The sequence below is a fragment of the Anolis carolinensis genome, chromosome 5 (assembly GCF_035594765.1).
Source record: "Anolis carolinensis isolate JA03-04 chromosome 5, rAnoCar3.1.pri, whole genome shotgun sequence".
Classification (NCBI taxonomy): domain Eukaryota; kingdom Metazoa; phylum Chordata; class Lepidosauria; order Squamata; family Dactyloidae; genus Anolis; species Anolis carolinensis.
Window position 1 is genome coordinate 154,036,094 of NC_085845.1, and position 23,648 is coordinate 154,059,741.

At 36.3% G+C, this 23,648-nt stretch overlaps 1 protein-coding gene across 1 annotated transcript in view; it reads left to right on the forward strand.

The window, feature by feature from the left end:
* Positions 1–23,648, forward strand: part of trhde (thyrotropin releasing hormone degrading enzyme) — a 328,094-nt gene that overhangs the window by 280,360 nt on the left and 24,086 nt on the right. The window contains exons 11-15 of the mRNA XM_062982616.1: positions 3,586–3,719; positions 3,821–3,876; positions 12,854–13,001; positions 16,907–17,004; positions 17,553–17,660. Coding sequence (XP_062838686.1) covers positions 3,586–3,719; positions 3,821–3,876; positions 12,854–13,001; positions 16,907–17,004; positions 17,553–17,660 — 544 coding nt within the window. The remainder of the gene's footprint in view (positions 1–3,585; positions 3,720–3,820; positions 3,877–12,853; positions 13,002–16,906; positions 17,005–17,552; positions 17,661–23,648) is intronic.

Sequence of the window (23,648 nt, forward strand, 5' to 3'; positions counted from 1 at the left end):
TATAACATTAATTAGAATCGAATGCATCTAAAGATGATAAATAGTAACTGTCACAAAGAAGTATGCTGATAAACTGCACTAATAGCACAGTATTTTTGATTAAGGTTCTGTTTCTCCAGGAAACATATCTCTCGTAACCACCAAACTTAGTGTTAAAGAGATTTAGCAATTTTCCTTTTAAAAAGCCTGATATAATGCCGACATTTATAAATGTAACAATTATTAGATTAAAAACATTAAATTAACTTTTTGATTTAACAGTATGCATCAATAGCCGTGCAACATGTCTATTATGTAGCTATGGTATGTCATACTTTTTTTCTATGTGAGTAGGTCCAACACATTTATATGTGAATATACATATTTTTCATTCAGAATAATCTTAATACTCTTTTAATGCACTATTTGAAATGTAAACTTGTTGATATGGTTCAATACGATATTTCCGGTCTAATTTACATGAGTGGGAATCTAACTTGCATATGAAATTTGAAGTGGTTTAGACAATTAGATGTAGAGATATATACTACTCCGCACTCAAAAGGGCCCAAATTATTCTCATTTTCAACTGAAGTCTTCTAGATAGAACTGAATAATTTTGTCCTCTGCTGAAGCTTTTTAAACTTCTTTGGAATAACCCACTATTAAACAAGAAATCAATCATTTATTAACACTTCATGGGCACACCGTAACAATAGATTTCATTATAATATTAAGGGTATTTATGTTGCTATAGCAATGCAGCAGACTGTGTGAAATTTCTCATAATGAGATTCTGCTTTCTGTCATACTTCTTTATAGATGTATGCCTCATTACATACAGATGTAATGCCAGCATCTGCTGTGGTTTACTATGGGCATAGCAGTACAATTCTGAATGTTAGTTTTAGCATATATAAAATCCTGGTTGAACTTAGAATTCCAGTACATGCATATCTTGTCATGTACTGCCAGATATATTTCTCATTCAACAACAAATGTTCTCTTGATCTTGATAATTCTTGAGCAGGTTGAACTGGGGAAATATCTTGTCTGGAACCTAAGAGATCAACTACCAATAAATGTGAAAAATGCCGGACAAGATGAGATGTAATTTGACTTAGTATAAGACAGCTTCCCATGTTTCTTGTTGGTATATATACCATAGTGTGGTATTCTATTGTGCTTCTACTTCACCCCTTTCAGACATTTTCTAGAACATGTAAGGGATAAAAGTTGGGATTATATGCAAAAGCACAAATATGACTCTTTCCTCTACCATTTCTGTATATCAGTGGCTCCCAACCTTTTTTTTTTTGACCAGGGACGATTTTGGTTTTGTTTTGTTGTTAGCAGAGACAATGAGGTTCAAGAATAATATACTGTGTTAATCTAAAAATAAACCTTAGTCAAAATTTTAACATATTTGTTAAACTTAATAGTAACATGAATTAAGAGTACCATTATCAAATCAAAAGGAACATTTTAAATAGAAATTTAAATTTGGTTTGCATCAATGTGATTTTTTGAGGTTGCATCTTCTTTACAAATTGGGTAATCATAGGGTTGATATTACTGCTCAAGGAAGCAGGAAGGAGGGATAAAGGAAGGGGGAGGGAGGGAAATAACAAAGGACCAAGGAAGGAGAGAGAGGAGCAAGAAGGGATGAGGGGCTGGAAGGAGAGACGGAAGGAAGGAAGCGTGGGAGGAAGGAGGAAGAAGAATAATGTAGAAAAGAAGGAAGGAGGGAAGCAAGAAAGGAGGCAAGAAAGAAAGGGAGGAAGGGATGGGACTGAGGGAGGAAGAAAGGGAGAGAGAGAAGGAAGGAATTGAGGAAGGAAAGGAGGAAGGGAGCAAGGGAGGAAAGATGAAGAGAAGGAAGAAAAGAAGGAGGGAAAGGAGGAGGGAGGGAGGGATGGTATGGAGGGAGGGAGACGAGGGAGGAAGAAGGAAACGAAGGAAAGAAGGGAATGAGCAAAGAAGGAAGGAGGGGAGCAAGGAGCGAAGGAGGGAGAGGAAGGAAGGGATGGTATCAAAGGATTGAAGGAGGGAGAGAGGGCGGGAGGGAAGGAGGAAGCAAATAAGGAAAGGCACAAGGAAGGAGGGCAGCAAAGAGGGAGTGGGAGGATGGGGCCAAGGAAGGAAGGAGGGAGAGAAGGAAGCAAGCAAGAAGGGCTGGAGGGAGGGAGGGAGGGAAGGAAGGAAGGAGGAGAAAGTGGGAAGAAAATAAGGAGGGAGGGTAGAAGGAAAGAAAGTAAGAAAGAGGTAGGGAAGTGGGCTGCACTTAACCTAGGTTCCCGGGTCTCCCTCAGGCTGGCCTTTTCTGTCTATGTTGTTTTGTGGAGGAGGCATGCCATGAGTTCAGGCAGGAAGAGGCAGACTCAGTGCAAAGGGCTCCTCCTCTTTCTCCTTTTTTTCTCTGCTCTTCCGTCCTGTTCTTTCCCCTTCTTACTTTTCCTGGCACAGAGCTGCTGTTGGCTTCGCTCTAAAAATCAGCCATGGTAAACCAGGACACTTTTTGCTTTGAAAACACAGGTTGCATCAACACTATTAAATTGAACTGCCCTGGCTCAGTGTGATGTCATCCTGGGAACTATATTTTAGTTCTCGTGGACCACTGGTGGTTCATGTACCACAGGTTGGGAACCAATGCTGTATATGGTTGGAGTTTGTATTTTCAAACTATATGTATATGTTTGGGAGTATTTTGCACACAATTAAGATTTTGTGCCAAAGGTTTTTTTTTCATCAAAATTCTCTTAAGTGTGAAAACTCATTGAAAGACCTATATCCCTAGCATAGGAAAGATGATTTTAATCTGTGCAGTGCAGTATCACTTCATTAGGCATTCTTTTTGTTGTTTAGACATCTGTGTATGTAGTGTGTGCATTGGGAGGGGATATAGTGGCTGATCATGGTTCACAAAGCTGAATATTTTTAAGGAAGCATTGTTCTGTTGATTTCATGTCTATGGTCTGATTTCTTTTTCTCTTTTGTTGTAATATACTTATAATTAGTTCCATGTGGTTAACATTCCTTATGAGTGAGCAATATTTGGTCATTACTACCATCATGGCAAATGGTGAGATTTAACAAGTCTCCTGGTGTGATAAATACTAGCTGTCACCATGTAAGTGTACATTCATAAAATAACATTCACCCCATGAAATTGATGGGATAAAACCTTATCTTGTAATGTCTTTGGCAAATTGTAGAATTGATTCTAAACCAAATTAATCCAGTTTGGAGATCAATCTTTGTGCAAACATTGTTGATAGAAAGATAGAAAGAAGGTCCTGTAAATTGATAGGAGGTTTTTATCAGAGATGTCCATAATAGTCATAATAATCTTTCTAGCAGTATTTATTTTTTACTATATTTTCATAGTAAATTGAGCAATGGGAAATGGAATTGATGTAGTTGCAAATATCTATATCATGATTATACTAGTCAATTTTATTTGCAATATTTAGTAACTAAAAATATTGTACATTTATATTAAAGTTGTTTCTACTGTGCAGCTATATGATAAATGAAATTGTTCTCAATATTTTATCTTTAACAATTAGTTATATTCCCTTTCCTCCCTCCATGCTTTGTTTACAGAGCATCATAGGATTTCCTCTCTCACTGAGGGAAGCTGGCTGCTGGGAAACATCAATCAGACTGGTTATTTTAGAGTTAACTATGACATTAGAAACTGGAAATTGCTAATTGACCAACTACTGAGAAACCATAAGGTAAATTCACTTCATCATATTGCCTGAAACCTGTTCTGATGCATGAATGCACTTCTGTTTTTATCATTCCAGTGTTCAATTTTTCTCTTTTGCCCTCCCAGATTATCTCTGTCAGTAATCGTGCAGGTTTGATCGATGATGCGTTCAATTTAGCCAGGTATGTTTTTCTGTAGATAATCTAGCCTAATATATATTCTTGCAGTACTCATATATTTGCCTGCTTTGCTTGTTTTGTAGCCTTTGAGCTGGATCTGTTGAAAATGATTTCAAATGTCCGCTTGCTTTTTTCAGTGTTTTATCTTTTTGTGATCTGGAGCATAAATGCTGCTACACCACTCTTTATTTCTGATCAATAATTGCCTACGGATAATTCTGGATGCAGATGCTTGATTCATTTTCCTTTAATATCAGTTTAATACTTTGGAGATTAATAATCTGCTCCCATTTCACTAACAAACTATTTTTCTGTTGAAATTATCCTTGAACATTGTATCATTTCTAATGATAAAACTCTCCAAGCTTTATTTTCTGCCTTGATCTGCACAGTATTTTTTAGTTTATTTGTCCAATATCTGTTTATCTGGTATACTGTAGAACCATTTTAAAAGTGCTACTTTTGTGAATCAACATTACCCTCACTACCATTGTAACCATCACTGGTAATGAAAAATGATAATTTTGGCACTAGATGGTTCTCACAATATTGATGTTAAGAGAAAAATTATGGAAGGAAGGAAGAGAATTCAAGGTGCACAAATACCAAAATAAGAGAGAGTAAGTAAAGTAGAAGAAGCCAGGATGAATGGACAAGACTGATAGTCTCAGGAAAGAAAAAGAATTCGAAGAGGAAGTAGATGAAAAGATACACTCACCCCTTTCACATTTACCTACTCAGTTGTACAACTGGATAGCACCCTTCATTATAACACAAGAGCCTTATGAATAGACCAAAAGTTCCATCCACTCTATAGTCTTACAGAAAAAGTGAAAGAATCTCCTCCAGATTGACTTCATTGGATATATTCTGGAATTATGAGTGGGGGGGGGGGGCAGCTCTCTGCTTCCTCTACCTTTTCTCCCCATCTGGTGTTCTCTGCATGAATGGTTTTATAAACCTATATAATGTTTGCCTTGACTTGCCACTTTTTATAACTGAAATAATCCAAGAGCATCTCTTGGGTTCTAGGGCCAGTCAGAAATTTTCAAATTTTGGGATCAATTGTCAGGTCTTCCATTCTCACCACTGCTTTACCACTTGTCTATGCTGCAATTTATGATTTCCTCAAATCTGAAGATATTTTACATTTTGAATTCAGTGGATTATTTAAATAAATAGGGAAATTACCCTGACTGTGGCTTTCTTGCAGTTCAAGGAAATTATTGTTCAGTCTATCTTTACGTAAAAATGGTCCATTAATTATATTTTTAGATGACCTCTTTGATGCTGAATAACATATGAGGAAACTCTGCAGAGATACAACTTATGTGGATTCTGAATGAGGGGCAAAATATACTTACGCAAAACATTGCTTTGGGTTAACTCAAATCAGTTGCTATAAAACTGGATGTATTTTAAATCATCCATGCCATCACTAAAACTCAGTGGAAAATGTGCACCTCTTAATATTTGCCATAGGTAGTTTTCATCTCAACTTGTATGACAGGTTTATGGAGTGGACATGTTAGAATAATTAGGCATTCTATTGTTGGATAAGCGAAAGTTGGATAAGCAAGACTCTGCTGTATATGTTTTCAGGGGTTTTGAGTCTCTATTGTGCCAAGGCCAAAATAAATTATCTGGTAATATTGCAACTGGAACTATTGACCAAAATCCAATTGTGGGTTTCCTGTTGAATCAATGGGAACTTGGTTAGTCAGTACTTAGGTTCCACAGATTCAAAGGATTTATATTAGTTTGGGAATAACTATTGAATTTTGGCCATTGTCAGGTAGCTATAGGAGAAATAATTGTAAATTGCTTTTTCCTGATTATTTGTATATACTCAAATCATGAGAAGAGGTGGTTAAGAACAACAACAATAATCACTGTTTTTAAAAACAGCTAATTAATATAAAATATATTGTATAAAAAAGCTGGTGTTTTTAGTTCCTTGTATTTGTGCTTTTTAAATTTGTTAAATATATTGTATACACAGCAATACAGATGTGAAAAAGAAATCAGAATTTTATCAATTCCTAGCAGCAGCCTATTTTTCATTAATACACTGGATTCTGGAGAATCCCCATTACTTTACAATTACAAATGCATCTACATTTCCTGGACTGTCCATTTTGTACATTACCATTATCAAGATTCAGCTTTTGTTTTTTTCTTCCTTAGCTATCTGACTACAGACGCAAAGTGTTGGTTTATGTACCTTTTCTTTTCATAAATCATAAAGTTGTGTTGTCATATTCCGTTTGAGTTCTTAAAACGGTGGATATATTTCTATTATGACACCTGGTGGTGTTATTTATTCACTTATGTGGCACTGTAATAAGAACTCTGAAGCGTAGTGACAAGTTGACCAAGAGCTCAAAATGTCAACCCAAATTGAAGAATTCCTTGGGTTTTTTTATTATTATTATTGCTCAAGGTTTCACAGACTTTTGGAGACACTATTAATAAAGTGTCACGATTGAAAAGTCAATGGGGGTTGTTTCTCTAACTGCCCTTTTCTGAAACTGGTTCAAACATAGTATTATTGTGAGAGCTGCATTTTACAGATTACAGTAAAACATATGGTAGAGGATGTAAACAATTCATACTTTTTTGTCTTATGTAGAAAGACTCCAGTTCTATGGTTTGCTCATGGGAGGCTGGTTGATACCTAAAAAAACAACAACCTTAAAACATGCAATTGATATCGAAAGCTGATGCCAACATTTTGATAATACAAATATAATTTAAGATTTGGGTGCTGCATCCAGGCTGTCTACTATATAAAAATGAAGTCCATGAAGAAATAGAAAACATATTTACTTGCTGCAGGAACTAGATGGAGCTATCAGAAAAATTATAGGTGATGTGATAGTCACCTGTAGATGAAAATGGAACAAAAGTTCAATTTTTTCAGGTCATATTTTTATAGAAGCAAGTGTATTTGAGTACAGATGATATCAATTTGCTATGTTGCTGATGATCTAAAATGAAAACAAATGTATTATAGATTAGTATCCTTTCTATATTCCTTTATATGACTCAGGTGTATTTAAATGAAATCTGAAGTGGTAGGCTTTCATTTTATATGTATTTAATTTAATATGTATTTGTCTGGCTGAAATCTTTAAAATTCTTTTAAAGCTTAAAATATTTGATCTCAAATTCATTTTCTTTTCCATCTGAAAATATGTCTACAAAATAATGATCTCTTAAACATATGTCATGTGAATGAAATGCACTCTAAGGGATATTTTAAAATGCTATATAACCTTAATTTCCTATGCACTTTTCTTTCATAGCTTTTTCCATTAAGTGCACACATGCTTTTCAGTTAGTTTGTTCTGCAATCAATCAATATACAACAAAATTGCTCCTAAATTGTTTGGACATTGTGCACCTTATCACAGTTGATTTTTTTTATCTATACTGATATGTTTTCTTAGTAATATGCATGCAATGCTTATTAATGATACGGTATTCATAAAAGGCTGACATTCTGTCCACTAATTATGACTGGCATCCAGCCTCACCCAGCAATTGCCAAATCTAGCACTTCTCTCCTAGCAGAGCACTAGAAGAGGCTATCATACAATACCATATCCAACTCCAAACTCCATGGGTGGAAAACCTTGATGTTCAAGGACCGCAGAGTTCAGGGACGAATGCACAATATTCCGCACTATCTTCAGATTTCTGAAAAGGGCACCTTATGCCTCAAAGGGCTGTGAAGAGGGATTTTTGCTAAATGTTGCCAATCCCAGTAATGTGATTTCATCCAGTGAGGTGCATTTGTTGAAAAGTGAATCATTCAAGGTTTCCAAGGTATAAAACAAGTCTGGGCCCCCTTCTATACTGTTAAATAAAAACCGTATTATCTGCTTTGAACTGGATTATATGACAGTGTAGAAACATATAATCCAATTAAAAGCAGATAATGTGGATTATCTGATTTGATAATCTGGATTATATGGCAGTGTAGAAGGGACCTGGGAGGCATAAAATGATAGCTCTTATTTGGAGCAGAGGCCTGGTGAGATGCATTTGGGCCATGGTCTGTACTTAGCCCATCTGTGTTGTTGATGATAGTCTAGTTTATCTTCAGATGAACTCTTCTTAGCCTAATCTTTACAGGTGGGTAATGGATAGCTTTATATTTATTAAAACACTTAGTGACTCCATTGATGGGTTATAATTTTAAATTTGATCTCTAAGATCCAAGGTGCAACCTATATTGTCTCACCGATCACAGAAGTTAAAACATGATACTGTTAATTATGACAAACTACACTTCTTCCCTAAAATGCTCTTTATTCTTAGAAATGATACTTCCCTGAAGTGTCTGTTGGGAGCACCTGTGAAACAAAATTAAACTGCAAATTTGTAGTCATCTTTATCACACTAATCCTTCCCTTGAGACCCAGATTTAATTCATTACAACATCCCAAGTCTTTAAGCATATTCAAGATAATTGCATACATATTATCCTTAATGATGTTGTTTTATTCCCCTGTTCAGACTAATGGTCAGAAAGTTGAGATTTTTAGGCCCATTTAAGTATCAGAAATTAGAACAACAGACAGAAAGAATAGTCAAAGCTTCCATCTAAGCTTCTGAAACACATTTGAAATTGTGCTAGTGCTTAGCGCTCAGATTTGAAAGTTGCTGATTGTGGTTTTTTTTGTCTTGTTCACAAGCAGTAGTATTTCTGTAAATCAAAATTTTGTATTCATAAAGATAAAGGGAATATTCACAAGTATTCTTATCCTTGAACGGAAAAAGAATGTCTCATTACATCCTACTGAGAATATAAACAACTACAAGATTTTTGACATTTTGAGACTTTTTGGAAAAAAATAGTCATCTGTCATTAGTGTTTTTATTGTGTATTTCTGTGTAGAAATACACTGGATAGCCCTATTGGTCTCTTCCAACTCCATAATTTTGTGATTCTAAAAACTGGTTGTGCAAAAATATTTGGTATTTACAAATCAATGGTTTATGTGGTACACAGCTTTCTGTGTAGGACTTTTGTCCAAGCAGATTTTCTTTTCAAAAAGGTTCTTGTGTGAACAACAGTCACTGTGTGAACAGCCCATGAGCGAGATAGCATTTGAAATTACTCATTATTGCAAACAAGAAATAAATGATGAGTACATCACAAGTATTTAACTTTCATAAATGCCTCTACATTGAAGTTTCAGCAATGAAGCCATAGTTCACAAAGGCTTATTCTAATGGTGGACAATGCTAGTGGCATAATAGCACTTTAACTATCACAGTGCCATCCTGTGGAATTGGAGCATTTGTAGTTTGGTGAGGAACTTAGAATTCCCTAATACATTCCTTTCAACTGCAGCACTAAAAATCTTGGCCCTAAAATACTAATTACCTCCAAAATTTCCAATTCCCAAATTCTATGGGATGGAATCATGACATTTCAAGTGGAATCAAAGTGTTATAACTATGTAGTGTTGCATATCCTTAGTGGGATTATGCTGAACCAAGCAATTCTGGAATTATTCGCAGTGGGGGAGAAGTTGATGGAATTGTCAACACCAGTTATTTATTTATTTTTGTTACTCTTTCTCTAGTGTAAACAGTTGGAAGCAATGACCATCCTCTGTGTATCCAGTTTAATATATGTGTACACGTACACACACACACACACACACACACACACACACACAGATACTATTAGCAGCCACATCACATTATTCACTCATGTTAAACTTATGTTCTATTAAGACTCCTAAGGGCCTCATCACACTAGAGCATGGATCCACTTTAAATCCGGTTTCTGTCTCCTGCAGAATTCTGGGGCTTGTAGTTTAGGGAGGGGCTCTTAAACTGCTCAGCCAAACAGGTCCTGGGCCTCACTAAACTACAAACCCCAGAATTCTGCAGGAGGCAGAAACCAGATTTAAAGTGGATCCACGCTCTAGCATGATGAAGCTGTAGATCCCTTTCACTAGCCCTGTTGTCAAGCCAGATGGTTCCCATCCTATACCTGTGCATTTCAATTTTTTTCTGCCTAAGTATCCTATATTACATTTCTCCCACTTGAAATTCATTGTATTTGTTTTTGCCCAATTCTTTAATCCATCAAGGTCATTTTGAATGTTGATCCTGTCAGATCCTATCACGTGTAGGCCCTTCTTTTCCGTCCCCATATAGGAAATATCTGAACAGTAATAAGCTGTTCACGTCTTCTACATTTCATATGAAACAGATGATGCCAAGCAGTTTGTAGAGCTGTGGCAACTAAATCGCCTCATTTCCATCGTTTCAACACTGTCAGACAGTTTGTGGGCAGCTTGGGTTTTCTAAGTTTGATTTAAATATATCTCAAAATGGCTGTGGTTGATGTTGGGCTCATGAATTTATGGCACAATTCTGAGTGGGACTTGCAGCAATCCACAGCAACCCTGTTGTTTTTGTGACAAAGTCTGTCTGACTGGTTTGGGATTTATGAGGGAAATAATTCGGAATGGAGTAATAATTTTCCCTTGGCAATTACAGTACCATTTGGTACTTTGTCCCTAAGGGGAAAATGAATGTGCTGGGATCTTTTCTGTGGGTTCAAATGAAAGAGAACAAACCAAGGTCAAAAAGCATTTACAAAATACACAAATGCCTCCTTTAACACTATATAGCTAATTCATTGAGAGCTGCTATACATTAAAATGACTATTAAGTAATTTAGAGATTAATGTTTGTGTCAACTAGGGTAGAATAGTGGAAGCCTCAAGATATTATGTCTTGAAGGAAAGGAATTTCTTTGTGGTTAGTTAATCAGAGGTTATAGAATTCTGATATCAAAAATGTGTTCAGGTTTTTTAATTGCCATCTTTCCTTACTGGCTAATAGAATTCTAACCTTCCACTGTATACTAGCTGTATTAAACTAATATATATGAAAATGTTTACTATTATTTTGGTCATAAAGTATCATGACATCCTTAACAGAAGATATATAAAACCTCTTATCGCTTAAATCATAATACAATGTTTGAGCCTTGACTAGGTGTGCATTTATACAGTATAATTAAAAAAAATTGACACCACTTTAACTGCTCATGGCTCAATGTTGTCGAATTGTGAGAACTCTAATTTTGCAAGGTCTATAGCCTTCTATGGCCTCATCTACACTGCCATAAAAATTCACAGTATCTGCTTTGAACTGGATTATATTAGTCTACACTGCCATATAATCGAGTTCAAATCAGATAATCTGGATTCTACATGGCAGTGTAGATGGGGCCTATGCCAGAGAGAGCTGGTGCCTCAGAAAACTGAAGCATGGCAGCTAAATTTGTATCAAACTGCATTAATTGTACACTAGTCTTCTAGGATTCTTTAGCCACTAGTCTGCACTGGTTACCATTATTCCATCCAAATCATTAAAATGTGTTAGCCCAAAAGCTCAAATGTTAACCAAAAGGCACAAATGTTGTTTCAGAGGTTGAAATGATGTAGTTTCAAATATTGTTTATATAATAAATGGATATTGAATTGAAGCAAACCTGTCTCCAAGCAAAAATCTGAAATATATAACACAAAACATGGTAAATCACATTCCAGTATTTTCATGCTCGTGTGATTATTTCACCAAACAATTGAGTTTTTAAAACTCCGAAGTCTGAAGATTTACAAAACCACAATATGGCTCTATTTTTCTTTCTAAATTTGAACATTAAGACCTTAAAGGGTTCAATTTGATGAAAAAATTTGCTTGTCATATAAAGTCTTATTACTAAAGCTCAAAGGAAAAAGCTTAAAAACCTTTCTTCTTGAGAAAGACAATGCATCTTTAACTTATTGTTGAAGGCTTTCACAGCCAGAATCATTGGAATGTTGTGCAGTTTCCAGGCTGTATGCCCATTTTATAGCAGCATTTTCTACTGATGTTTTGCCTGCATATGTGGCTGGCATGTTCAGGGGATCTGAACATGCCAGCCACCAGTACAGACAAAACATCAGGAGAAAATGCTGTTAGAACACAGCCATACAGCCCGGAAATCACACAAAAGTCCAGCATCTTTTGCTGTTTCATAGAACCATGGAGTAGGAAGATAACCAAGGATCACCTACTCCAGCTTCCAGCCAGTGCTGAAATCTAGAGCTAATGCATCTCACTTCTTGTTTTAAAACAAGCCATCTTCTGCGTGAAATTCTTTCAGACATTTGCAGGTCATAAACACATCTCATTGGTCTCTTATCCAGATATAGCATACTTAGATTCCTCAAATGCTTCTCATAGAGCTTGGTTTTTTTAAAAATTTAACATTACTTCTTCGTTTGCCATCTTATGGAACCCATATCTTCATCCTTGACTTCACAAAACATGTGTCTGGTCTATTTTTAATGTTAATTTAGCATTCTTTGGTTTATATATAAAAGGAATGTTTTCTCTTAATGTAAGCTAGGATTTCATTGTTACACCCAATGAGTCATGGGAGTAAGGAGGAGGAGGCACAAAGGAGGAACATATGGCCACAACACCCTCTTTGGATCTCTGCTTCAGAAATAATGAGGAATTGTGATTTAATGTGGCAGCATTTTTGCATAAAAAGTCACTGTGTAATGAGAAACATTTTCTAAGAGGCTTTTTGAACTATGGTTTATCACGTTATGGACAAATGCCCGAATGCAGCCTATTTCTTGTAACATAGCTTGATAAGATTCAGCAATGCAATTTTGCGTGACTACTGGAGGAAGATGAATTTTTTATGGAAACATGCCTTAAAAATTATAAATGCTGCCAGAGTCAGTTTTTCTAAATTGCCTGTGACAACCTGTAAAGGTTTTCTGTAGTGAGTGCTTGTGACTGTTGACTTGCTGTTGTCAGGTATAAAATATTCCAAAATGATTGCACTTGCTCTATGTATGCACAGAAAGGTTTTCCTGAATTTCTAGTGCCACCTGGGACTTTTTTTTCCAAATAATAATTAACAACTTCTTTAATTGTGTAGAGCTGGCTATTTGCCTCAGAATATCCCACTAGAGCTGCTCAGATACCTGTCGAAGGAAAAGGAGTTCCTGCCTTGGCATGCTGCCAGCCGCGCTCTTTATCCGCTAGATAAGTTGCTGGATCGCACAGAAAACTACAACATCTTCAATGTAAAGCTATATTTTATTCTATCTTTTCTGTTACTATCCATTAAACTTGTTGTCCTTTCTGGTAAATTGCCATGGATCAATCAGGGTTTATCTTAATTGCACTCCAGCTTTACTGCTATCATTCCTGGAAAGTCCATTTCCAAATCACGCTAGTTATGGGCTAATTGAACTAATTACCTTAATTTTATTTATTTATTAAATTAGCCTGCTTACATAATATAGAAGAGGAGGAAGCACATTCTCCTCTTCCTAGTAAACAAGGATGAGTGATGTCATTCATTACTGATAGTGTCACAAAATTATCAACTTGAAAGTACAATAGCAGAATAAATTAATACTTTGGTTGACAGGAAAAATGGCATTTCTCATTACAAAAAATCTCATAACAAGTTATGCAGGTTTAATATGTAACAAATTAGAAACAAATGCACACTTAATATGTAAGATATCAATTATGTAGAAGAGACTTATAAAAATGTATTACAGTAGGGTGGGATTCAGAAGGATCCAATTCTGCAAAAAAGATGGGATAGAAATAAAACAAAATGAAGCACTTTTAATACCTGTTTGTTTCAATGGCGGTTAAGCATGAATTTTTACTCCACATCCAATCAATAATTCTTCAAAGTGCTTGATGTGGTTGGTGTCTTCTTTGCTTTTGTCCTTATTTTAATGTACCTATAAGTTTTAATTCATTCCAGAATAGTAATATTTGATGGGTGATCACATTTCTAGAACACAAAATATTTGAATATAAATTATAACAGAATTTGTTCAGTGTTAATAGTAATGTTGTCATCATTGTTTTAGTTAGATATTTTATCTCTCACGTCCCTTTATAATCAAGGATTACCCGTATATACTCGAATATAAGCTGACCTGAGTATAAGCTGAGGCACCAATACCAATAAATTTACATTAATTGGGGCATCAGTATGTTAAATGTTTTTGAATACTTACATATAACTGTAATTTAAGATAATAATAATAATAAGACTTTGATAAGATAAGACTGCCCAACTCTGATTACCTATATACTCGAGTATAAGCTGACCGAATAGAAGCCAGCCAGGACCCTCACTCGAGTATAAGCCAAGGGGGGCTTTTTCAGCCCTTAAAAAGGGCTGAAAAACTCAGCTTATACTCAAGTATATATGTTAGATCAGGGCTTTTTCCATTTGTAACCCCTTTCAGTCCAAGAAAAAAAGTCTATAAAACAGGTATTAAAATCAAACATTTATTAATAATAAACTAGCATTTGCAGAGCTTACTAAACAGGTTCATTTTCCTTTTTATGGCATACAGCTGAATCAATTTCTGCAGAGTTCACTGTAAGCACTTCACATTTTTGCTAATAGATTTGTGTAACTGTTTAGGTCAGGGCTGTCAAGCTCATTTTCACTGAGGGCCACATCAAACTTATGGTTGCCTTCAAAGGGCCGTTTGTAATTGTAAGACTGTACAAATGTAACTATGTTGCCCTGGCACTGAAAGCCTCGTGGGAATAATAAAGGCATGTGCTCCTTGTATATTTTGTTACACAAAAAACTTTCTCCCTCATTTGATTTCAGCTATAGTATTATATTTGCTGCTGCATTCGGGAACAATATGTTTGCAAACTTCCCAGAAATTGTCCACTCCTGTATGAAAGAGTGCCACAGGCTAGGAGCATGGGAGCCTATTATATGTTGGAATATCGGCCTTTTTAGAAGTTCAGTGTTGTCTGCACAGACTGGCAGTGGCTTTCTGAGATTTCTACCAAGGAGCTATCTCAGATCCATCTTTTCAAGGTGCCAGGGATTGAGCAGAAAACGTGATCTAAGCTATACCCCCTCCCATCCTCCCTCCCTCTCCAGATTGTAATTTAGGAGCACTGTGAACTGAATTACACTGCTATAAATTTTACATGCACAGTACTGTGCAAATTGAATGGCTAATACTATATATTTAAAATGTCTCATTTAAATGTAATTCAGGGTCTAAACCAGTCCGCAACAGATAAAAATATGTAGAGGACTCTGTAGATTTTGGGCTTTCTCTCTCTTAAAGCCACCCGCTATCACCCATAGTAAAATAAAATGATATGCTGGAGGAAGCAAGAAGTATATTAATGCTTTTGTTCGCTTCCTTCATTTCCTTTGTCTTTCTAACGATTGCTGATAGACACTGAATTCTATGTGGTATTAAGCTTCCTTCCCTGCCATGTTATGCTGAATTAAATAGAAAATTGGGTTGCCAGCTTACTGTTGCTTACCTTGAAGAATCATTATAATATATTTCTTGCTGACTTCTGTTTAGTCTGTTGCTGTAAAACAAATAATAAATAAGAATAGTAAAAAATATATTGTTGGATAGTTGTCTTCGTTATGTGGAAGCTGACAACAAAGATATAATAAATTCATTTTGTCGCAGGGATGACTTACCTGCCACAGGAAAGCACACCACATATTTCCTTTCATCTTACCATAACATGCAGCTGAATATTATTCCATGTAAATTTAAGTTATTCACTCTCATATTTGGTAATATAATGAGAAGTACATTTTTAAATTTCATCTAAAAACAAGGGAAGCCAGTGGTGAGAAAATTATGGTATGACAATTATGACAGAGGCATACTTTACAACTTGACATACGGAGTGAAGAATCCTTTTGTGAAAGGGTCACAAGTAGACTTGTTACACCCTTTGCCTTTAAAAATGCCAACAACCAAAAAGACATTGAAATACAGTTCTCATTAAATTGTCCTGTCTTGATGTGCAGCTCACATTATTCAATATTATTACTTCAATTGGCTGTGCCGGCATAATGGTCTTGCCATATCTGTGCATATAAAGACAGCCAAGCCTATCAATTTCAACTCTGTGTGTGGCCTAAATGTGTCACTTATAAATGTTTAATGATGGACATTATTCAGACATGCATTTGTAAGTCAAGAGTAGCCTGCCAGGGTAAATACTAGCCTGTCTGAGCAGCAACAGCTTTTTATACTTGTGTCAAGTGTACATTACAGATTTTAAAAGCAAGGCATGACCCACCTAATATTGAGTGTGTATGTATGTGCCCTTAAGTCATCTGTTGACTTACAGTGACCCCATGAATTTCATAAGGTTTTCTTAGGCAAGGAATCTACAGAAGCAGTTCTGCCACTTCCTTCCTCTTGAAATGTAGCTTACAGCACCTTGCATTCATTGGCAGTCTCCCATTTAAGTACTAACAAGAGCTGACCTCTCATAGCTTATAATATCAGACACAATCTGGTGCCTTTAGGGTATTTAGGCAATTTCTAAATCCCACTTTTCAAAAAGGTATTTTAAACTATCCTTACCTTTGTCCCATATAAATCAATGGTCCTTAAATCATCTGCAGATTTGGCATAGAAATAATTCCCAAGCAGTGAAGATTCACATTAGTCCAGGATACTTCTTGAGACTCAAGAAAAACATTTTTGTCCATATTTTTAATATTAAACATTTTTCTACATCTTTACTACAGAAAAGACAGGGGGAATGAGCCAATATGATCTCCTCTGTTGGTAGGATCACCTACTGGATCTCAAAGCCTCCCTGCACATAGAAACACGTTCCATCCCAGACATTTTAAAAGCTTCTAGTTATAATAATGCTGACAAAAATTTTCAAATGTGTGTCTTTAACTAGCTAACCTTCTAGTGATTCCCAATGGCATTGGGACAACTACACTGAAATGTTTTGGGAAAAAGAGGGGATATCACAATTCTTACCAGCATATGTCAGACCCTCCTGTTTCCAGTGTTGGGTAGAAAATCACAACTTTTGGGGTTTATTAGGTTTTACAGAGTATCTTTCAAATAAGTAACAGCCATGGAGTATGTTACTCTTTCTTTTAACTATAAGAATAATGCAATGTTTTCTTCCTCTTTTTCAGGAATATATTTTAAGACAAGTTGCTTCAATGTATCTCAAGCTTGGATGGCCAACAAATAATGTGGACAAATCCTTTGTTCAAGCATCATACCAACATGAGTACTGTTACATATATATATACATATATATACATATATATTTAAACTGTTGCAAATTAGTTGTACAAAACAGTAAAAACAAACTCAGTATGAATGTCAGAGTGTGAATTTTCTGATTTATTCCGATCATTTGAAGCATGAGTTAGACAGGTTCTATTAGTTACATATATTTTAATATATGTCATTTTAATCTGCAGGATTTGAAACAGTTCAACTTTAAAATGATTCTTCTTTTTGTTTTCTAAATTCGTATTGTAATTTTGCTATTGTGGAATGTTACTTCTTGTTTGAATGGTTGCTTTTCTTTTATCATTTGGTTTATTGCTGCATTCCTGAAGCCTAGAAGTATGCACGCTTGTCGCTGAGAGAGTTTATAACATTCTCAGTGTACTCTCTCAGCTGATTTTTAAAGATTTACTGTTAAACATTGCTAATATATTTACCTTTGCTAAATATTGGTTTAGATCTTGTAAGAATGTTGTAAATATTTAAACATATTTATTAACATGAGCCTAATGCTATTTTGCTACTTGTTTTTGGGATACCCAGGGAATTACGCCGCGAAGTGATTATGTTGGCCTGCAGCTTTGGTAACAAGCACTGCCACCAGCAGGCAGCAACTCTAATCTCAGATTGGATTTCCAGCAACAGAAACAGGTAAAGCATATAAGAAAATATGTCACCTTTCCTTCTGAAAAGAACTGCAGCTTTTTCCTCTCACCCCATCTCCAAAATACGTTGCACTGAGATTTAAAAAAGATAACATCTTTAAAAAAATTCTAATGCTAACAGTAGGTGGATCCAAATGTAGTTCACAAATATGACTTCTTTGGAATGGTATCGTTTAATTCCTAGTATCCATTCGGACCTAAATATATCAGGAAATGGAACATAAACAGACAGAACCAGTTATTAATGGATAAATAATAAGCAACAATAGTTCTGTCTCATAATTTCCCATGTCTTATCTTTACTTTTGTAAGTGACCTATCAATTCACATTCTCAATTTGTCACTCTCTAACTCCACTTCCTCTTCCAGTAAACATCTTCCACTTATTTCTTCTGTTACCTGCAACATTTTTTCTTTCCAAAACACCGATAATATCTTTTCCTGAAGCAACTCAGACTTAAGAAAATATTCTCTACAGAAATATTACTTGGTTATAGATTGATAAACTATAAAGGAGGCTGTACAATCTTGGAGCTTGTGATTACAAAGATATTAATAGCTTATAGGAGCAACCCTTCTATTAAAGCAGCTCCACTGGCTGCCAATAAGATTCTGGTCCCAATTCAAGGTTCTGTTTATTACCTATATAAAGCCCTAAATGGTTCAGGTCCAGCTTATCTTTGTGATTGTATTTCCTACTACAAACCTATACGATACTTGAGATCGGCCGTGGAGGCCCTCTCACTCCCGCCGCTGTCCCAAACACAGTTGATAGGGACGAGGGAGAGGGCCTTCTCTGCGGTGCCCCCCCCCCTCCCAGAATTACCTCCTGAGAAATATTAGACTAGCTCCTACCCTGGCCACATTCCGAAAAAATTGGAAAACCTGGCTATGTCAATGTACTTTTGGATAATTCGGTATAATTTGTCAGTGTTTGTGCCTCCACCTATACCTAGCTACTGCACTTTACTCTGGTCCATCTCATCAGTGTTCTGCCAATTATTGCACATATGTAATTTTAATCGCCTGCCTCTAATTTCTGAATACGCTCACTGCGCCTTGTTGAGTTGCTTTTATTTGATTTTTTTGGATGTTTTGATGCTTTTTTATAAGCTAAATGTACCTATGTTGATGTATTTTATTGTGTATTCTAGACTTGGTCCCCATGTGAGCTGCCCCGAGTCCCTTCGGGGAGATGGGGCGGGATACAAGAATAAAGTTGTTTTTGTTGTTGTTGTTGTTATATTATAATGATACATGGCACAACCATGTATGTTTTTGATAATGTCTAATTTCATCTAATCATGGCTGGAGTTTCATTATGGCCAATATAAGCATTACCCCTTATGATATCCAAGTGTGAAAGCTTCTAAATATGCAGCTGTTATTACTATTACCAGCAGCATTTGTGACAAAACAGGCAGTTCAGTATAAGGATGGAGATTAAGAGGCATTGTGGGGTTACCAAAGATAAGGGGGAATTGGGAAGAGAATGTGTGCCAGGTAATCCCTTATTACTTATGCATCTATGCAGCATCTGCAGGAGGTATAGAAGTAGCCTTAAGAATCCAAATATAAATTTTGTTTGGGTATTCAGCAACACTCTGTGCAACCATTAGAAAGCTCTGTAACTTACACTGCTATGTGAAAACTAGCAAAACCACTTAAAACAAATACATACAGCTGTTTAAATCCATATTGTGAATTAAAGTGGGGTTTTTTCTGAATTTCATCTCTAGTACTGTACTATGGAAATGATTGCTTTCAGGAAATTAAGATGTTTACTGTGACTCTTTCATGTGTGAAGAAGTACATTACTCACACTCCTTACTTATGACAGCACAGTGGCTCAGCCTAGAAAATTAAAAGGATTACCATACGTTCTGCCTGAGCTTGAGACTCAGCCTTGTTAACCCCTTTAACCTCCTCAATGCATCAATTTTGAAAGCAAAATGGGCTTTAAAATACATTATGATTTGCAGAGGCTTTTCCCAAAACAGGTTAACTTAATTTTTATTGGAACACAAAGCTTATTAAAGAAAAAATTGCAAACAGTAATGGAAGAGATTTTCTTGGTGACTTATACTGGACAGCAGTAAGTATCTTTATGGACAGTGTGCAAGAATGTATCAAGTTTCTCCAGCTCTACAATAGTTGCTGGGGAGCACCAAGATGCAGCTTGGACCCAAGAGACACTCATTGTTCAAGCAGATGGCTCTCATGTTGTCATCTGGCTGGTAATTATCATCCTCTACATCTGCATACGTTTTTGGGTAGAACTTTATTCTTATAAGCATCAAATATGAACTCAACCAATATGCTGTAAGTTTTCCAAGTACACGAAGATGAGCTGGAGGGCCATTTTTGGTCACCAAGTATTCAAATGTTATTTCACTATACAGCTGTTTCAAATTATTCGTGACAGGTATGCTGTCAGATCGCTATAGTAATACCATTCTCTATGAATCTGAGTTTAATATGGATGAACCAAGTTCTATGGTAAAAACTGATGCCATATTATCATGGCCAGTTGCCCATAAAAATTATTAGAATGGTGCTGACTACAGCATAAAGCCACTTGTCATGTAAATGGAACTTTGGCTATAGCCTTGTAAATTAGATAATGACTGCATTCAAATGCTAAAGTATGGGGGACCTCAATCCTTTTGAGCCATGGAAATCATTTGAGATTTTAAGAATGTTGCTTATATTGTTACACAATGTCTGCTGTGTGGGTATCACCAGATTTGAAACACTGTTTTCACATAAAAGTGACTCTTTCTCCACACATCTCCCAGAATGCATTCACTGACACTCAGAAAAAGAAATAGAAATACATAGTCCCAATCCCAGAAAGAGAAAGTGAGAGGACAGAAATAAACAAGTAGATACAAATCCAGAGAGAGAGGCTGGGACTGAATCAAAGTGAAAAACACAAAGCACACAAATGATTAGAGCGAGAGAGAAGGCATGCATGGATTCAAAGGGAAAAAATCACATACTAATACCACAAGAGATATAGGGAAAGATAGAAAGGATCCAGAAATAATAACACAGAGAGACAGGCTCTACATTGTCTCTTCCCTCCCCTTGCATCATATTCTCTCTCACTCCCCCTCACATCAGGTACTTTTCCCTATGTTAAACTAAGGGACTACTGAGCTAATGAATTTTGGACTTATTCTGCAGGGCAGTTCTTATTCTTGAATTGTTAAGAGTCGGTTTCTAATTATATACCAATCTGATTCATGTAAACACAGAACTGGTCATACAACTACTTGCATTGTAATGATTGCTTGCTTGTTTTCTTCACTCCTTAAATTGCCTTCGTAATGTAAGCTCGTACTATAAAATAGATTTGCAAATATTTTAAAACTGCCCACACAATAATATTAGTCTCAAAGGGAGCTTTGAAGATTCTTATATAAACAAATTGGATAATCTACTTTCCCTTGAAAATGTAGTCCTTTATTTCTCTGTGCTAGATATACCCTTAACGATTAAGTCACTTCCAAGAAATTGTGGCTACATTATCTGTGCAAATGTAAATTTAGTCATATATTATACTAATTTCAAAGAACTGAAGAAGAAGATAGCAACCAATGTGCTGAAATTAGTTAATTAACTGGCCATTGCAACAGTGGAGTAGAATCTTACAGTAAAATCAATAAAGCTGTTTAAGTACAAAGAAGAGTATGCTGAGTACAACTTAATCAAGAATTTAGTGTTGTGAAAGTAGACCCAAGGCATAAGTCCAATAGGATTAAGGATTAACACGGTAACAAGTAAATGAGAGTTTTATTGTCAAGGCACTGCCATTAGGAAGACAGTTACTTCCTCTGTTTTAGACAGTTGAATATACAAAGACTTGGTGGATCCTGTAAACTGTATATGTTATCTGTCAATTTAAGAATCTCATGACTGACTTAAAAGCAATTAAACCACAAAACACATAGAACAGAAATGTAACTTAATGTTCCGAATGAAGGTTGGGTATTTTATCCATTCAGTGTCAGTGAGCCCCAAGCAAAAACAAAATAATTTGAGATCCTTCAGTTTTCTACAAAATATGAAAAATCTGCTCAAATCTGAATAAAAATATCTGTACTATATGATACTAAAGACAGTGGTAAAAGACAAAATGTCTAGGGAAACAATGCAAACATAAAATATTAATATAAGGTTTTTACTTTCAAATCAGAGAGGACTTCATTTTTTCTTTATACTGAAGTATCATGCTTTTTCATAACAAATGAGGTGGTAGTGAGTGCTGACAGAATACAGACAAAATAGAGTCAGTCAGAAAGCACAATTTCAGCATACTCAGTGAAACTCCAAGGTATGCAGAAATATTTTTTAAGTACTACTGTACAAAATATCAGTGATGACTGATCTTTCTCAAAGGCCACAGGATGTTGGTGTGTGTGAAATGTCCTTTTTCAGTTCCTCATAATGGGTTTTTGCAGCAAGGGGTTGTTTTCTTGTTTTTATGGTAGTAACTTCAGATACAAAGACAGATTCCAGACAGAAGGCTAGTGTCTTTTAGGTAGTATTCACTAAAGACCTCTTCCTACTACTTGTTGTACCCTTAGGCTGCAGAGGCACCTCAAAAAAACAAACAAACAAACAAACAAAAACCGCTGGAGCCCCAGAATATAAGCAAAGCAAGCTGTTTATTGAAGATTATATGCAAGCAATAGCAAATCAGAGTTCAAAGTCAATGAAATAAGGCTCAATCCACAAGATACAAAATACTTGAGAATCTTGAAGCAAGAGTCTATGAAAGTCACACAGAAGATCAGAGTCTAAACAGGATATCAAAATTAGTCCAAGGCACAGGATCAAACTGGAATGCAGGATTCAAAGCACCAAGATTAGTCCAAGGAACAGGATCAATGCTGGAACACAAGGCAGGATCTTAACTGGAGCAGGAAATCTGAACTGCAAACTTACAGGAACAATAACTGGATAATCCAAAAATCCCCAAGAGCAAGGACAAAGACTGGAACAAGACTCAAGGCAGAAGGCTGGATAAATTGACATGAAAGTCCATAGGAACATGGAACAGGATTCTTGAAGCTTAAAGCTGGGATCTCTCTCTCGAAGAGCAAAGTTACCACCTCTGAATCTGTCACAGAAGAAAGCAGCTCTTCTTAAGGGTAAACTCAAGGCCTCTTCCTGTGGGAAGTCTGTTCATTATTCTTTCTCAATAACAGCCTCTTGCTGCGCCTGGAAACCTCCCTTTCTTTGCTGATATATCTCTTTCTGTCAAGCTCATTAGCCTTATCACAACTAGATTCCCAACTAGAATGCCCATCTGGCAAAGGAAGGCCCAACCTTGACTCTTTCAAGGAATGTGGTTCAAGCTGCCAGCTTGAAACCATTGTGTGCTTGTTCCCAGAATCCTCCAAACCAAATTCCGGCTGGCCTGGGACAGCAGTTTCCTCCAACTCTAGCTGCATAGGAATCTCAGGCCCAAACCTAGAGTCCTTTGACAAGTCAAGTGCAGGAACAATCACAGAGTTAGGAGCAGGGACAATTACAGGCTGAACAGGCCCAACCTCAGGCTCCCCTGACACCTCAGGTGCAGGCTGGGCTACAACACTATCATCATCATCATCATCAGATACACAACAAGATTAGTACACAGCAAGTAAGATCACTATGCTGGCTGTTATATTGGATCACATGTCAGACACTTCCCAAGTGTCTAGGATTATGTGATGTATTGGTGAATAATGATGGTAATTTTGTCAACGCCTATTGTGTTTAAGTGCAGGCCAAGGTCTTTAGCCACTGTACCCAGCATGCCGATCACCACTGGGACCACTTTTACTGGCTTGTGTCAGAGTCTTTGCAGTTCGATCTTTAAATCCTTGTATCATGTCAGCTTTTCCAGTCGGGGGTGCTTTGAATGCGATTTCCTGCTTCTTAGCAGGGCATTGGACTGAATGGCCCATGAGGTCTCTTCCAA